At 48.8% G+C, this 18,143-nt stretch overlaps 1 protein-coding gene across 8 annotated transcripts in view; it reads right to left on the bottom strand.

The window, feature by feature from the left end:
- Window positions 1–1,744: 1,744 nt before the first annotated feature.
- LOC121587945 overlaps window positions 1,745–18,143 on the bottom strand; it is a 73,790-nt gene continuing 57,391 nt past the window's right edge. For 6 of the 8 annotated variants that reach the window (XM_041905320.1, XM_041905325.1, XM_041905324.1 and 3 more), the window contains 4 exons: window positions 15,222–15,994; window positions 15,012–15,123; window positions 8,764–8,903; window positions 1,745–5,224 (listed from right to left, as the gene is read on the bottom strand). In XM_041905320.1, coding sequence (XP_041761254.1) covers window positions 2,814–5,224; window positions 8,764–8,903; window positions 15,012–15,123; window positions 15,222–15,648 — 3,090 coding nt within the window. In that variant the 5' untranslated portion in view covers window positions 15,649–15,994 and the 3' untranslated portion in view covers window positions 1,745–2,813. Of the gene's footprint in view, window positions 5,225–8,763; window positions 8,904–15,011; window positions 15,124–15,221; window positions 15,995–16,071; window positions 16,342–16,569; window positions 16,649–18,143 lie in introns of those variants that run through there. The other 2 variants (XM_041905327.1, XM_041905328.1) reach the window with 2 other exon arrangements.

The raw sequence follows: 18,143 nt of genomic DNA, 5'->3' as shown, positions 1-18,143 counted from the left end.
GGCAGTGTCCACGTGGGCCGATGCCGAACGTTACAGCGTTTTCCGGGAGTGCTCATAGCTCTGTGACACTTTATTGCCTCTTTCTTTCGTGAATTAGACTCTGTAGCACCGTTGTTGGACAAATCCAATAAGAATTTCCGAAGAGTCTGTCCGAAAACGGTGCCGTAGAGTCCAATTTCCACCATATGAAGTTCACTTCCCATAAGAAAAAGTCAAGGAAGAGTCCCACAACTATGAGAACCCTATTGGAAAACCCTGTATACTGCCGAGTAGCGTTAAATACACAAACACACACACACGTTTGTTGGAGGGTTGCAGTCTTAACCATTGCTTTTCATTTTACTCTCGGACGAAAGTTCATTCATTTTTTTATTAAGATAAAAGAAAATAATAGTTCGTTTATACAAGTAAACCGGAGCGGATTCATAATCCCACCTTTCCGCGCGCTTGGTAACAATGTTCGATTACGCAGTGGTAGTAGTCGTATTACAGTGGTAGAAAAATATGTCATCAAAGTCTGTTTTCTTTTCTTGCAGTAAATGAGAACCGGTATGTACTTCCACAGCACTGCTAATGCCGATCTTAAATGTGTTCCTATTGGCATGTTGTACATGCTAGTTCCGCGCGTTCCGCGTGCCTATCCTGTTCTCTCTTGCGCAGGGGCTTTCTTTATAACCCTTTGCGGTGCCATACATTGAAGGGATGTGCATTGCTTAGCCAGTTTGCTTCTATTACTTATACAAAAAAAAAAAACAAACAAACATATAAGTGTACGATACCGTGCGACAAAAAGAGTTGTTGTGGCTGTTGCTGTGATAAGAAGTTGCTTGCAGTTCGCGCGTACTCTAACTACTTTGCTCTGGTTTAGGGTTATTTGAGCTTTGTTTTTTATTTTATTTTATTTTTTTTGGTATCAAACATCTATTTCCTTTGCTTTTGGACGTGTAAAATGTTTAAGAGTTTGTTTCACTTTACGGTTTTACGTTCGCCAGGGGATGGCTGTCGTGGTAAATAGTAATTATAATCTTACTCTCTTTCCCTAGTTCCTCTCTCTACCGGCGCACTGCTACGGGGTAAAGTTACATTAATTAATCCGCTTCTTCGTTTGGTTTTTGTTTTGCAATGTTTTTACAATAATTCTTATCTCTCTTGTTTGTAGGTTTAGTTCCTGCCTCTACGCGTTCGTTCCCTAACAGTGAGTGGTGCAAAAAACCCCGATATTTGGTGACTGTGTTTAGGTGTGTGTGTGTGTGTGTGTGTGTGTGTGTGTGTGTGTGTGTGTGTGTGTGTGTGTGTGTGTGTGTGTGTGTGTGTGTGTGTGTGGTGTGTGTGTGTGTGTGTGTGGTGTGTGTGTGTGTGTGTGTGTGTGTGTGTGTGTGTGTGTGTGTGTGTGTGTGTGTGTGTGTGTGTGTGTGTGTGTGTGTGTGTGTGTGTGTGTGTGTGTACGGGAGTGAAAAACGGTTTGTGAAAAAACGGTTGTGCATCGTATCGTTAGGTTGAAACGCAAAGAGGAAATACAAAAACACCCGCGCAGATTGGGCTGTGCACAACAACAACAACACGACACGAGAAAGTTGAAGGAGTAAAAGCTTCACAAAACCCTCGTCCCTTCGCACTATATCCCTGCCAGCAGCCCTGTCCATCCCCGTTGTGCCACCCCCCCCGTTGTGATGCCTACTGTTTCCGGGGCGAATTTCGAACTTGTCGCAACTGTCTGGCCGGAGAGGGTTGTTGTTTTTTTTTCTTGTTCTCTTTTTGCTCGGGTTCCGCTTCCACTACAACAGCAAGGCACGTATGAATTTATCAAACAATGGTCGATCGAACGGTGTAAATCTGGCACCCTCAAATATATATCTATATGGCGTTTCTTGTGTGTGTGTGCTGTGTGAGTATTACAACATTTCCTCCTATTTTTGTCACGATGTCCTCCTCTTTCTCCTAATCGATCTTTACCAATCGTTTCTCCCTTCCGTTCTACAGCATTCGATTGAGGAAATGGGACGAAAGTGCCGCAACCATCGCGCCCACCATATGCCGGAATGTGGACGACACGAGCTCTAAAACACATCCACTGCAGCGCCCTATGCCGGAAAACGCCCTTTAATCTTTCAAGCACACACACATACATACACACATACACCTACACGTACATCCATAGACCTATGCAGACAGAGACACGAGATAACAAATCACACACACACACATCATATCGAGAAGACACCGGGAAGGAGGGGCGTTCTGGACCAGGAAGTCCTGAGTCGTTCCGTTCCCTTCCCCCCCCCCACGCTGTCCATTGAGCTAATCCATCTAACTAGTATCTGCGGCCACAATTTGAGAAGGAGGGGTGCAGGACATCAACATCGATCGGGTTGTGGTGGTGCTCGGTGTTACTCTCTACCTACTACTACTACTACTGGCGTGTGCAGGGCGTGTGACCGTGGGGGAAAGGTGCGGGAAGGTTGAGCGAGCGGGTCATTTATGGCGCAAAGTTAGGCGCTAGTGCTTCCACTGGTCCTTCGTGTCCCGGTGCCGTCCCGTTCGCGGTGTACGATCGTCCCCTGCCCGTCCGTGATCGTGGCCACCGTGCAGGGCGCTACCGCCGGGGACGCCTGGGATATCACAGCCGTGGTGGAGGTGGCGGTGGCGGTGGCGGCGACGGAGCTGGTGGTGATGGTGGTGTTGGCGGCCACCGCCGCCACCGCCGCCACGGTCGAGCAGGAGGACGTCGTCGAGGACGTCGACATCGAGCCGGACGACGACTGGGTGGAGGTGGAGGGTGAGCCCGAGTTGAGCAGGTAGATGCGCACCGTATGCTAGCACTTCGGGTGGAACGTTTTGCGGTCCGGCAGCAGGCAGAGAATGCTGAGCGCCATCACCATGTGCCAGATCGAGTGGACGATGTGGTAGTTCTGCTTGGTCTGCAGAAAGGCGAAGCAGACCAGGCCCACCATCACCAGCACGCTGCCGATCGGCAGGTAGAGGGCCAGGTAGCTGCGGGCCGGGAAGCAGCGCTTCGTCTTGCGGCACCGCAGCCCCCAGCTGGCCGAGATGAGACAGATGCCGGTGAGGGCGGGCGCCAGAAACACCCACAGCGACTGCTTGTTCAGCTCGGTGCCGAACGCGAGCAGGATCGCGCCGAGCATGTGCAGCAGCGACACCAGCTGGTGCCGGATGTTGGACATCGCGATCAGCGTCACCCAGATCGCGAGCAGCCCGCAGTAGAAGTCGCAAAACTGCAGCACGCCGATCTTCACCAGACAGAAGCTGAACTCTTCCTCGCCCGAATCGCACGCGTGATAGAACGCGGAGAAGAACATCGCGAAGAAGTAGATGATCGCTTCGCTGTGGTAGCCGCGCTTGACCGCGTAAAAGATGCTCGGCAGAAACAGCAGATTGGACAGCGTCAGCATGAGCGAGGCGAGCAGGATCGAGGCGCTCGACGGTACCTGCGAATCCTCCGTACAGTCCCAGCCGCGGTAGTTGCGCAGACAGAGGCAGGTGGAGAACACGAACCCGCCCGACATGTAGTGGTAGCAGCGGCCGAACCGCCCACAGCGCCCCGCCACGCACGGGCTGGACGAGATGGTGAAGACGACGCTCGAGTTGCAGGTGCTGTCCGCGACGCCGCCCTGCACGCTCTGCTCCGTTGCGTACTTGTGGTGCTGCTCGAACTTGCGCGCCATCTCGTCCGACCGGCCGCCGGTACACTTGGCGTCCATGATGCACTCCTTGATCTTGAGCGTTTCCGTTTCGTTGAGCGCCTGCAGGCAGCCGTCGTCCGCGAGACAGCCGCGATAGTAGCTGAGCCGATCGGCGCACGAGCACGGGGCGCGCATCGCCGCCAGTGTCGCCCGGTACGAGCGCACGAAGTCTTTCACGCTGTCGATGATGGTGGAGCGGGCGGTCGCCTCCGTGCCGTGGCAGAACAGGCCGAGCGTGACGTACCAGCTGCCCGGCTCGGGAAACGGCACGTGCACCAGGCCCGTGTTGGTGTCCGCGTCCGTGTTGTTGATGACGATGGCGGCCGGGTAGATGTGCCGGCCGTACACACACTTATCGGGCCAGGTCGGTATGCCCGGTTCCTCCAGCCGCAGGCACACGATCACTGTTTGATTTGCTTTGCCGGCTGGCGCTGTCTTGCCCTTGCCCGCCTCACCAGCGCTCGATGGCGTGGTGCTCGTGGTAGTACTGGACGTTGTGGTGGTGGTGGTGGTGGTCGTCGTCGTCGTTGTCGTCATCAGATCCACCTCCGGCACAAACTCTTCCTGCACGTCGATCAGCTTCTCCGCCACCACGCTCGCGTGCTCGTTGGTCGATTCGTGGCGCGCGTCGATCAGGCTGCCCTTCAGATCCTGCCGCATCGCAACGGCAAAGCTAAGCGTCCCGCCAATGTCGTACACATCGTTCACGTCGAACTTCATCAGGGCCGGCACGCCGGCGGTCAGGTTAAGCGTCACCGGCACCGTCCCGTTCACGTCCGGCAGCAGGTCGTAGTCGAACATGAAGAACTCGCGGTACGTTTGGCGCAGCACCGGGTAGCGGTCGAAGCTTCGGTTCGGCAGCGATTTGGTGTCGGCCGCGGGACCCTCCGCACTGTCCTCCGCTGCGTCGCCACTCTCGGCAGGCGTTGGATCCTGCTCGGTGGACGGAGTCGTTGTAGTAGCAGCAGCAGCAGTCGGTCCTACCCCTGCATCGTACGTCTCGTGATAGATAAGCTCGACCGTGTACGCGACCATTTGTGCCTCGGGTGCACCCGCGGTGGTGGGTGCCGCCGGTTGCTGCTTCCTTTCCTCCGGCTCGGTCGTCTCGTTCGGCGTCCGGTAGCCAGGGGCCACAATCGCACCGATGGCGGTGGGCAACGTTTCCCGCGTAAAGTCCATATCCACGTAGTGCCAGGCGCCCTCGTGCGGATAGAAATCGATGCTAACGTCCCCCGTCTGGTTCGGACAGATGAGCGCGTTCTGCAGATAGTTGCGCGCCGTGGGCAGGGCGCTCGCCTGCACGTGGAAGCTCACGTCCGTACAGTTGAAGCAGGGCTGCGCGATGGACAGCCGCCAGGTGACGATCGACACGTTGTGCGGCACGAAGAACTTGAACGACCTCGGTTCCGGCTGGTCGGCGGCCAGCGTACCCTCGTACCGGACGTCCACGTTCAGCAGCTGGGGCCGGGCGCTCACGACCGCCATCTCGGACATGAGCAGTGTTTCGCAGGATGCCGCCAGACCTGGTTGGTGGAAAGAAGAAGGCGAAAGGCAAAGCAGCGGGTAAGTGAACATTTTTTTTGAAAATATCTGAAATGCTATTTAACACTCTTCGTTGAGCTGAAACAGAAAAACAGCGAAATCAGACAGAGCCGCAGAGGGAATTGAAGTGTTTAAGTATCCACCAGAACGAACACTGCTTCCCATCGTTCCGAACGTCATTAAAAACTTTAACTACTTCTACGAGCGAAAGAAAGCCAGATTTCCGCTTTCATCTTCATTCGCTTTCTTTTCAACACATTCGCATACTACCGCTACCGACTGCTACTGCCCCATACTGGTGCCAATAGTGCACGATTGTCGCTACAGTTCAATTTTCAACCTTTCAACAAACCCCAGATCGTGCAAACCGCGATGGAACGAGGGGACGCACGGATGGGACGCGTCCTTTTTTCCTTACTATTAAAATTTCTTATCACTTCAGTGGAAAAGTTTGTTTTCCACAGTTCCACTTTGCCGCCCGAGAGAGAGAGATAGAAAGAAGGTGATGTGCAAAGTCGAGTGTCGAACCGGGTACCACTCAACTTACTCTGGGTCAGGGTGAGGTTTGAGCTGGCAAGTGGTAGAGTCGTTGCCATTTCGGTTCGTTATGCCATCGCTTTCAAATCCTCGAACCGGTGCAAAAACGTTTATCTTAACTGGGGGAAATGGAATCGAAGAATTTGTGAGGTGGAAAATGGCAACGAGGCGGGGGATAATTTAGCCATTACCAGGTGGGAGGGTTTTGTGTGTGTGTGTCTACTATTCCGTTTCTGCGCCGGGTTTTAAGAGTTAATTTTGCACTTAACGCGTATCACGGGCCACAACGCAAGAGAAAACACCCGGCAAGAGTGGAACTTCTGTGCGTTTTTCCGTTTCGCATCGCAAAATTCAATTTCACCCCGTCAGTGTTGCTCCGTGTTTTGTGGCACTTAATTAATACGCCTTTGTGTCGGCGATTGATTGGAATCCAGTTTTTTGTTTTTTTTTTTGAAAAGCCGTGTTTCCTTTTTTTGTAAAAATGTTACTCTTAGAACGCTCAGTTCAATTTAAATTTGAATATAAATTCACAAGCTTTAAGGCCGGGCTACATTGATCGTACTCGCAAGTGTAGTTTCGATTTTCACTAGCGCACCTGGCGGCGGCTGACTGAAGCATTTTGCCAAACAATTTGGGACTGCTCCAGAAAATATGTTATATGTTATGATTTTCACTTTAACTGGACTGGGAAAGCTTTGTAATTGATACATAAATATGTTGTGCAAGTATTTCAGCCGTTTTCGCATCGAAAAACGGTTAAATAACTACTTAAATTTGAGATCCGGTGCGACCATTCCCTTGATGACCAAAAAAAGCTTCCACCAGCCGCCACCAGATGCGCTAGTGAAAATCAAAATTACACTCAGGAGTACGATCAATGTAGCCCGGCCTTTATGTAAATTATCGAAGCACATCGAGGCTCCCAAATATGTTGCTGATGATAATGCACAGCCGTTGTACGTCTTGGTGGCGTAATCGTTAGACGTGCTGCCATTTTCACAATAACGGATGAGTATCGAATCTCTTACTCATACGCGTCATAATGAGTGACACACAACAAGTTTACCGTGTCTCGCTCTATGTTTCTCTCTCGAAACAAATTATAATACCCCTTTCTCTTCTTCTTCAGGGGTCCGTCAAACTACGGTCCGCCCTCGAGAGCTTTTAGTGCGGGGCATGTTATTACTTGGCAATGATTAAATTTTTATTTAAATAAATGACTATTTTTATTTTATTTTTTACTTAATTGATACGAAAATCAAGCTTCAATAATAAAAAGCGATTTCGATATAAGCGATTTTTTCACATTTCACAGTTCTTTGAGCAAATTGTACTGATTTGACACATCAAATTGTCAAATTAAAAAAAAATCCCTTTGGTCGAATTTTGAATACCATTTTACAAGGTACAAAATTGAAATCTTTGGATGAATTTAGAACAATTCCCTTCGATTTAGTGGCTACCACTTCAAGCAATATTTTATGAAAATTTGCTATAATTTGCCTATATAATATATATAATTCGAGATACGCTATTCCCACCGGTCCGCATTAATAGCATATATCGGGGAATACCTGTAAATATTTGACATTATTCAGTTTGTACTTTTGAATAAAAACGAGATTTAAATGTTCACCCATAAGCTAAAGGTAACGTCAAAAATGGTCACCAACAACCTTACTTGCAAAGGAATGCAGCGAACTGAAAAGTTTGCTCTACACCACTGATTTGTTCCCAAAGAAGATCTTTCTCTCTTTCTCTCACTCTCTCTCTCTCTCTCTCTCACTCTCACTCTCTCTCTCTCTCTCTCTCTCTCTCTCACTCTCACGCTGTCTTTTTCGCCCTCTATATGCTAATGTTCCAATTATACTATTTTAATGTCGCGGCTGGAATCCGGCTTTTCCCCTGGCCCTAAAATTAATGACCCACCTATTAGGGGTGTGTAAAACATACGAATGGGTTGATTACCGAGTGGGTGTCTCCCCACGTCCCGTAACCTATCCACCTTTGCTCCTTTTGAGAACAGAGGGAAATCAAAATTTCGGTTGAGCTTTAATTCTACCCTTCTGCCACAGTGACATTGTCCCATAGAGGGTCGGTCTGATGGTAGGAGCTGGAAAACATGAAAAAAAGATCTCCAACCTGAATTTTCACACACGCTGGAATGCAATAATCACCGGTTGCACGTGCACGGCAGCACTACTCCGCGATTGTGTGGCGTCAAACACACGTCGCATCGGGCACGCGCTAAATTTGCGCTTCGACGCATCCGTACCGACCGATTGGACATTGTTGAATGGTTTCAATTTTCCAACGGCACGCAAGAGAGCATCCCAGCAAGCGCTTCGGGAATGGAACGCCATTTGTTAATTTGATTGAGGGAACCGTTCCGGAACCGTTCCGGCACACTATTTTAGGGATGTATCTCAATATCTCGACCTAATTACAAATAATGACAGTCAATCAAACGGGCGGTGGTCGGTTTGTGGTCGTTCTTTTGGCGTTTTTTTCTTTTTCCTGCTCGCACAGACCACGAGCGGACAATTTGAGGATGGTCCGTTTCACGCGAGCCTGCCCCGTGTTCGGTGTACAATGTTCTGAATCTGCATATTGGAGCTTGCATCGCCGGGCCTGGGCTATGATTTGCATGGGCGTGTGAATTGAGTTTCTTTTCCTTCCTCTTTCGCCTTCACACACTCCCTCTATCGCTCTGGTTGGACGAAATTGGCCACCAGTGGCGTGGTGATTTAATTACACTATTACCGGCCGGTCCCGTGTCCGGTGTGTCATGTTCAAGAACGCCCCTCTTTAAAAGCACACCGAAAGGTGTGCTGTCGCTTTTTGACGGATGATGCGACCCGTTGGCCCGTCTGATTGTACGCGCTCGCTCGCTCGTGTCTGTCCTAGTTTTGGGTGGGCACACACACACACATACAGTTTTCCCGGAACTCTTTGCCAACTCCGTCACAACAGCGACACTTACCTTGTTGCTCTATCCGCTCGTTGTTCGGGTCGGTCCAGCTGATGAATGCCACCGCGAACCAGTTGCCCGGATGGGGTCCCTCAATGCTTAGCCGCCTCGTCGTGCTGTCCGACTTGAACTGTAGGCTGTGGATTTCGAACCTGTGCCGCCGGTGGAGATAAAACCGGTGAAGCGGGAAGAGATTGCAAAATTGGAAAAAAAATCGTGATTATTCGACAGGGGTTATTTTTGATGTTTTTGATGGGTGTTTTTTTGGGTTTGGGTTTGTTTGTGTGTGTGTGTGTTGTGAAATATCCGTAATTCCGTTCTACAGTGGCAGAAATCTTTATAAGCGAGCCCTGTATTCTGAGCAATTTTGCTATTCGTTGCCTTTCATATTCAAACTTTAGATTTAAGGAGATGGTCTATTTAGGTTTTTATGAGTACGACGACCCTTAAAGTCAGAACTAAGTGTATCTTTTAAAAAGGATTAAAATTGTAAAACAGAACAAATTTTAAACTAATCCACAACACAAAACCAATTTTAATTTAAAAACTTTTTGCGTCATGTTTAAAACATCACAGAGAGAGAGCATTCTTCACTAGTTGGAATGGTGCTTAATGTTTTAAGTTGATGACGAGATAAGCTTGATGGCGGTATCAAAATCAAACCCAATGGCCAATGATTTCGTATCAATTGAATCCGTTCGTTTCGGCAACGTACGTCCCGACACTCATTTTCACTCATTTTGCTAACGTACTAGATGTTTGTTTTAGTTATTTCCCGCGACGTTGTAGGACCGGGCACATAAGATGTGTTGCCATCCCTAGGATTCCGATGTGAGCGTCGTACCGTACCGGCGAACCCGTTCGACAATCGTCGCTCATGAGAGGACAGGGTTGTACCAGTAGGTTGGCCAGTACAAAATCTATATGGTTTTCTAATTTTTAATCTAGAGGGCTATGAAATGAGTGAAAATGAGCGTCACGGCGAACGTTCCCAGGAACGAACTAGTTCGCTGGTACGGCTGAATGTCTGCGCGTAAAGGTTTTTGCTACTTAACAACTAGGGTTACTTAAAAAAGAACAATAGGTAAGAATTTTTTTAGATAAAATATATTATTGAGGACCAGTTTGATGGTACCATAGTTAAGTCGTACAACCTATCAACGTGCTCCCGCCTCATGGGTTGAAGTCCCCTCTTCACATTTGGCATCAAAAATGTGAAGCTTGGATGGAGGTTAAGTTCGAGGCCAGCAGAATGTATCAAACTTTACTCAAAAGTAATGATGCTATAAGCGAAATTTCTGTCACTGTCTTCACATGCAAGTGTCTATTACATCCGATTTGGAGGGGGATAACTGGAGCCATTCTGTTATGCTCACACTGAATGACTTGTAATGCAATGTATAAGGTTTGCTTAGGCAAACGATTGTAAAGTAAATTGGCTCGTTAGACGGATGGAAGCGTTATAGTGGCGAAGGAATTTGTTCGAAAACTGGCTACACTCGCCCTTACTGTTTTATTGAACCCCACAGGTCACCCGGTCACAAAACCGCACAACTGAGAAGAAATTTAAATGCGAGCTGGAAGCAGCGTTTTCTTTTTTTTGGCAGCAGCTTTTCGTCCAGCACTGTGCCGAGAAACTAGCGTTCCCGTTTCTCCTGACTTTGAGCCCTCCAACAAACACTTTTCACCCTCCCGAATGCCCTTGTGTCAATAGAAAAAAAAGAAGCCAAAGCTCCCATTTCCATTTCCCTAGTTTGTAAATGTATGTGTGCGGTTAGCCTTGAGTTCACATGACGGACCAGTGGACCCTTGCGATACATCCAAACACAGGCCCATCCCCATTCCCCCAAAGGAGGAGGCTATTTCGCCCACTGCCATGAGAACGCGCTGGCACTCTGGCCTGTATATGTGGCTATGTGTGTGTGTGTGTATGTGCATGCCCTGTGTATGAGTAGAAGCGAGTTTGGCGTGTTCTGGGGCGTTCGGGCTGTAAATCAAATTTCAACGCCATTCGTCTTTTCCAATGCTCGCTCCAGAGTTAAGCCAGGGGACAGCTACTTTCGCCCGTTGTGTGCTCCGAGGACTGGCCCGATCGCTATGCAAATATGCTTCCCCGTGTCCACGGCTCCAACTACCGACCCACCACCAGGCCAAGTACCTGTACCGGGCGCGCGCGTTCGTTGGCGATGAATTCCGGACGCCAAACCGGCAGTGCCGGCAGTCGTCGTCATCGTCCCCACACACACACACCCACACGTAGAAGAAGGAAAATGGCAAAAGAAAATATAATAATCTAGCACAAAATAGCATAAGCCGTGCGAGGGGATTGGCCTGGCAGCGGCAGAAATAGTAACGAACGGTGGTTGGAGTTTTCTTCCGTCCCACGTATACGTACTGCTGTTGGCGTGCACAGATAGACGGGAACGCCACGATTTCCATGGGTTATGATGAGGTTTTTTGTTTTGTTTGGTTTTGTTCGGGTTGTTTTGGGCACTTTTGTTTTGCCAAGCGTTGGGCGAGCTCAAAAAAAGTGACAGGGCAAAACTACTGGCGTCTCCATCGTCTCATCCGGCGGCACTTTGTGGACTTTGGCATGGGGCGGTGGGTTGCTTTTCGATTCCAAAGCTACAAGTCTTTCGCCAGAATGTTGCATCATGCGGGTAGTGTGGGATCGGTGGGCACTCGTCCCATTGCCGTTGGTAGGGGGAGATAGGTAGGTGTACTAGCACTCTCACCGAAAGGTAGATTCGTCGCCCCATCTGCCATCCGTCTGCCAAGTGCGCGGAGCCAAACAAATCGTACCAAATCACATAAAGCTGGGAAGGAAGGCGACGTGGGCGACGATGTGAGCCACAGCCTTCCCACTGTCCCAAATCCCAGTATCAAACGCGCTGGTACGCCTGCCGGGGGACCACTTCTGGGGATTCGTTTTTTGATATTCATAGGATTTTGTGTCTTCGCTGCGTCGTCGTCGCGTGTTCCGATGATTGCGGCGTATCGGAATGTGATAGAATTTGTCATTTTTCCATGATCCGATTCACGGGGAAACTCGTTTGTGCCGTGGGCGGGAGTTTCGGTCTCTATCAAAAGCACTGGCACAGCATGTTTGGGGAGTTGAAATTTGCTTTTCCACAATGTTTTATTTCGCTCGCCAGCGTTATCCCGCCAGCTGCCGTCGTCACTCTTGCGCTTCTAAAGCGGGGATTTGTTTTTGTTTGGCAAATCCTGCCGGAGCGGTGGGTTTTTGATTTTCCATCCAACCATGAAGCCGTCCCCAGAAGGGAAAACGGCATACTCACACACACACACACATCAGAGATATCATGTAACACGTGTGCTTTGAACTGCTGGCACACGCTGGCCCCGTTCTGTAGCCAGTAGCGCCTACCCCAACGAACCTGCCACCGAAAGATGAAGCAACACACAAAACTGCACTAATTAAGTGCGACAGTGTGTGGCAGTGCGAGAATGACGAATGAAAAACGCTCGCAGCGGATACAATTCCGAGCGAAATGGTTGGCCGACGGAGTGACGGTTACTTCTCCAAGGTTCAGTTCTTTGAAGGTGAGACAGCTTTCGGCAGAGAGGGATTCCGGTTTCCGCTTACAAGCTCACTTCATTTAACGATACGCGGCAAACGGACGTCTTCGGTCCTCCTTCGTCCATTCAGGGAAGGGGCAACACTGGAACTCCCACTTTGAAATCGAAAGACTATAAATTTACGTCCATCCGGCGCTACTTTGCTTTGTTGTGAAGCGCGCGCAATGGCGTCGTCCAATGGTTTGGGAGTGCTGGGGTATTGGAACTTCCCGTCCACCTTGAAGCCCTCACCTCAAATAATGCACAATTCGAACGGCCAATGGAGGGTCGATGGCGACCTAATCGCAGCCTGGCGGTGCCGGCAGCAGTAAGCAAATTGTTGCTCTTGCCTCCAGCGGTGAGCGTTTCAGCGAATTGTTTGTCCAACTTTTCCGAGTTCCTGTGGGCTGTATCGGAAGTGAGGGATGGCGAGAGAGAGAGAGAGAGAGGGGGAGATCCATCAGGGCGATGAATATTTGGCTGTGTTCCCTCATCGGCTCAAAGCCTCATCGACTACTCATTTCCTGCGCTACGTGTCGGGCTGTCTGCTCGGTTCCGTCTGCAGCCCTCCGCCCTTCATCTCTCCTTCTCTGCTGCCCGTAAAGGAGCAACTTTATCGTTCCACTTTTCGATGAAAAGTTATGTTTATACTTTTTTTTTCTTTTTTTCCCACCGAACCATCACCGCTACCTTGCGGATGGTGGAGGATACGCACCATCTTTTATCGTGCATTCCAATTCACCCTTCGGCGGGCGTTCATAGCGGGCGGAGCGCGCGAGGGCTGGAAGTTTTGGGAAAATAACTTTTCCCCCCTTTTCTGTAGGCTCCGGTATAATGGTATAATGTTGCCCCTCCCCAAAATGAAGACGGTTGCCAAAGATGGAAGACGTACACACACAAACATGCGCGCACGTTGGCACACATTTATAAAACCTGTGATTTTGTTGTGGCCAACAGCGTTTCCCAGGGACCACCGCACAAACCGTCACACTTTGGGGAGTTTGTTTCACTTTTGATGGAAACGCCTGGACTGAGGCAGTCCGGGAGGGAAAGGTATTGGAGCATCGCACCCCCCCCCCCACCTCGTTAAAGACTTTGGCAAAGTACAACTTTTCGCTGAAATGCGCCTCCACGACGCCTCCACGGGACGTGCTGGTCGTAGTGATGGTTCAGTTTGACACGCGTGGGGGGCCAGAAGCTGCGGTTGACTGATGATAGCTTTGGCAACATTTGTCACGTAATTTTTGATGAGTTTTACTGCGTTTGGGCGCTACCTGCCCGACCCGGGCCCAACTCCCTTCCGGCGATTGTACGACAAGATAGTCAGTTTGCTTGTTACCAGCCAAAAAAACCGACAGCTACCACCAGCAGCAGCAGGCTTCGATCAGCGATCGTGTGTAATGGCGTAAGTTACAGCAGCGCACGGCATTCGAACCCTTTACTGGAAAGGAGTCGGTTTTTTGGGGCGGGTTTTGGTTTTGGCGGTTTTTTCGGGTTGCAGTATTTTGATAAAAATTGACAATTTTAGGAGCTGGCTAATTGGTAATAATTCCACACACCTGGAGACGTGAAAATTGGTATGGGCGCCTTAAGCTGTGTTTTAATGCTTAAAAGGGCTTGTTTGGAATAGTAGAAAACTGGCTCTTCTCTTCATTGCAGTTTTGCAATTAAAAAGTATAGATTATCATAGAAATGCAAATATTACAAAATGACGAATCATTCACTGAAGTTGAACATTTCTGGATCTAACTGTAGTTTCTTGTGATTTACATTGCTACAGGGAGTTGATCACGCCATGAAAATAACATCGTACGTCTGTGGTAACTCCATTACAGGAGTTTTCAGAGGTTATTATAATTTTGGGACACTTTCTTGATTCTTTCTTTAGAGAAATGAATTTTATGTGGTGGAAATTGCATTCTATAGCACCCTTTTGGAACGGTCATATTGGAAATTCCCATTGAGACTGTCCCAAAAGCGTGTTATTAAAAAGTTATTTTATTATTATTATTATTATTATTATTATTATTATTATTATTATTAATTTAATCTTCAACGGGCCATATGGCCGTATATATTTTCCATTAATTCCATTCCATAAATCCAGAAGAGGTCAAGAAAGTATCTCAAAATTGAGAGCTTTCTGAAAAATCCTGTATATTTGTTGTAGATTATTTTTGGCTTTTGCGTAATTATTTCGCATCAGGTCATAATCGGGTTTGAATTTTGGCTTTGAATTTGTTTTTTGATATTTGGTTTGGAATTTGAAAAGCGTACAATAGAGCCTTACTATGGTTCAAATCTCCTTCTCGATGGCTCAAATTGAAATTCTTGTAATTAACAACAGGGTTTGACAGTTAACATATCTTTATCTCTGTCGGCCTACTGCAACGTAAAATGCGGATACAAACTAACCAATACTTTCTGCACGGATGAGGACTAGACTGCACTCAAGGGTTTAATGTTTCCTATGGGGACATGTGTCGCACACACACACACACACACACACACACACACACACACACACACACACACACACACACACACACACACACGTGCAGTCGTAACTGAACTAATGAAAAAAGTTCGTCCAATTTCTTTGTCCGTCATATTACCACACACTCTCTCCTACCAAACTCTCTCGAAATTCAGCCGAAAAGAAAGCAGAAACAGAAACTTACCGCTCCTCGGCGTCCAGAAAGTGTTTGGGAAATGTGATATTTTCCGGACTGATGACCGGATAGCTTCCCGCTTTCAGGTGCAGCGTAATATCGTTCGGTTTGCAGTTGCGCTCTGCAGTGGAAGAAGGAGAGAAAAGAAAGACCGCCATGGTAATGATATTGCTCATCGAACGCTGATTGCAAGCAGTGGGAGTGGTGGTGCACACTTACGGAAGGCACCTTTGGATTCCTCGTACGCCTTAAAGCTAAAGAAGGCCGTCCGGGTGTCGGTCGGTATGCGAAAGTGCAGTATCGAGACGTCCTTGTAGGCGGTGTACTTGAGCAGCGTGTTGGAGGGCAATCGTTCCAGCGGTATCTGACCCTCGGGTGGCAGGGTTGGCTGCTCGGTCGGGCCCGCATCCTGGCGTGCGCTAACCGTCGGCCGTGCGGTCGAGGCGTCCGGAACGGTGACGGTGGAGCTGCTCGATGCGACACTGGAACTGGTAACGCTGCTAGCGGTGCTAGTGGCCGGATGTGGCGCTACACTGCAAAGGCTTCGGGTGGGGGCGGTCGTCAGCAGTGTGAGGGTAATAACGCCCAGGACCCAAGGGGTCGAAGATGTCCCGCAGGACGCTCGACTGCTTCGGCGGGAGCACATTATCACTCTTTTGGAGGCCGGTAAAGGTATGCTGCACCACAAACACACGCACACAGCGAGTGTCACAGTGTCGCCCGATGGTCGCCCCTTCTCGGCGAATACTGACGGTAACACACAGCGAGAGACGGGTCCGTTGTTTTGTCAGTGTTCCAGTTACGTTCGCTGGCGTAATCTCGACGTACGCAGCCCTTGACCTTAGCCTGTGTTCCGGTGGTCTTCGTGCACTTCGTTCGGTCGGCTGTTATTTTGTCATTATCGATCGATTAGCAGCACACAGCACAGCGCCGGGCCGATTGGACGGGACCAGCCCGTTCGACCCCCTCACAGAAGCACTCGCGCGTCGTCCCTGGGGAAGGAAAGAAGCAGACAATAGGGTGGAGGTGAGAGGATCTATATTTACTAGACACACACACACACACACACTTGTTTGCGTGTAAATGGGACGACGGGGGTGCAAATTAGTGTCGAAAGAAGCGTTGAGGGATGATTCTGAGGGCCGAGATTGATTTCGACAAGCGATCAATGTCCGAGCGCAGTGCTGAACGTTTCCTGCGTACCAGGAAATGGAACCTTCTTCTCCTACTGTAATCCCTGGAGGCTACACCTTGCGCGGTCATCATCGATCGCCGCTGGAATCTCAATTACGATTGACGGCGTGGCGAATGATACGACGCAGCGGTACCATCGCCGACGTGAGCGTCCGGAATCTCTAATGAAATCAAACTTTGATTGCGCACTCCGCCTGTTGGTTCGGGAGAAAACGGTTTCCTCCAAGATAGGGGAATAGTTTTGCTGGGAAATGTCTCCCCGAAGCGCACTTACTTTGTGCTGGCAGGGCAATAAATTATTGTTTAAAATTGTTTGGGTTGTTGTCCCGCCTGTCCGGAGTGGTCGCAACGTGTTTTTTTTTACCATCCATACCTGCTAGCTGGATGTTTCAACTTCTGCTTCCACCTGCAGCAAACGGACGGCAGGGTCCAGGGAGTGGTCGCATAAATCACTGGAGAGAAACAATCACAATTGGAATGATAATCAATTGTACAGGCGCTTGCAGTGAGGGCAGAACCGACCGGTAGGGCTCGTTAAACTCAAGTAACCATTTTGAGTGTTTGTATGTGTGATAGGGAGGGAGGGAGGGAGGGAGAGAAAGAGAGAGCGACCACAGGCAACCTTAAATTGTTGCACGAACGTTTCGAGCTTCGTTTCGTAACGGCTCGTCATGGAGCGTGGAAAATGTGAAGGTGAAAATTCCACTTCCAGCTCAGCGCGTTCCCCACGAGCGGCCTTCGCCTCGTTCGCCCGTTGCGCTCCGGTCCTGCAGCAGTGCTTGAAGTTGTTTTATTTTTATTTGTTTGCATTTTTGATTCAGTGCCCGGGCTGCAAAATAATCACTTATTGATTGCTTTCGTTATGGTTCACGTTCACTCTCGACTCTCGTTCGCTCGTTTCCGGTTTTTGCCGAAGTCCAAATTTCCTGTGCGCGTGTCGGTGTGTATGTGTGTTTGGATTTGTGTTGATTGTTTTTGTTTGTTTCATATTTCCACCAGTCCGCGGGTGGGCAAACCGTGCCCAAGGTGGATAAACACAATGCAGCAGAATGAAGGTACAACACCGACAACACAACACACACAAAAAAAGACCTTTGCTACTCCCACACCCAATCGAACTCCAAACACGATAATCACAGGAAAAATGGACTTATTGAACTGTGTCCGGGTGGCTGTGGCCCTCCTGGTTGCGCTGGGCTTCCAGCAAATGGGGGTGGTGGTGGCAGCGGTTAAAAGCTACACGCTTCCGCTCCGGATGTGTTATGCTGTACGTAGCAGGAGCCTCTCTTTTTTTCCTTTTTCGGGCAAGTGTATCATCGAATTTGTTTTCATTTTGGCGGTTTGGTGCACCTTTGGTTCGGTTTAATGGAAAAATGCATCCAATGTGCACATAATTTAACGTGTAGTGGACTACTCTCCTCTTGCTCCCTTTCGGCTGCATGGTAATTAGTGCCGGTTCGGTTTATGCCACAGCTGACTCTTGCTGTGAGGATGCTTATCGTGGTATTGGAATCGTTGAATGTTTTCTCGGGAATGCGTATTGTTTGTTTTGTAACATAAATGTCGCAAAGTTTTGTTTTGTTTTGTTTAAACTTTCAATACAATTCGCAAAACTGTCCTTTTTCACGTATTTAATAAAAGAAAACCTCAATCGTTGAAAATACGCCGTAAATTAGGCAATCTGCACAACAAAGTTCATTTATTTTGTGTGCTTCTCATGATGTTTAGTATTATGAGGGAAATTATCATAAAACTGGCAATTAATTATTAGACCTATTAGATTAGGAAATCATTTGACTGATTGAAAACATCTTAGTTCATATTACTGCAAAATAGCTATTGATTATACAGTTGCTGATCGTTGTTCAGCGGCTCAAGAAGTGCCATAACAATTGAGCGTCTAACAACGTAGATGTAATTGATTTTCTATGACCTCGTTTTCTGTAA

Source organism: Anopheles merus, chromosome 2R, assembly GCF_017562075.2.
Source record: "Anopheles merus strain MAF chromosome 2R, AmerM5.1, whole genome shotgun sequence".
Taxonomy (NCBI): Eukaryota; Metazoa; Arthropoda; class Insecta; order Diptera; family Culicidae; genus Anopheles; species Anopheles merus.
The sequence above is the reverse complement of the archived record's forward strand: the minus strand, read 5'-3'. Positions and strand labels throughout refer to the sequence as shown.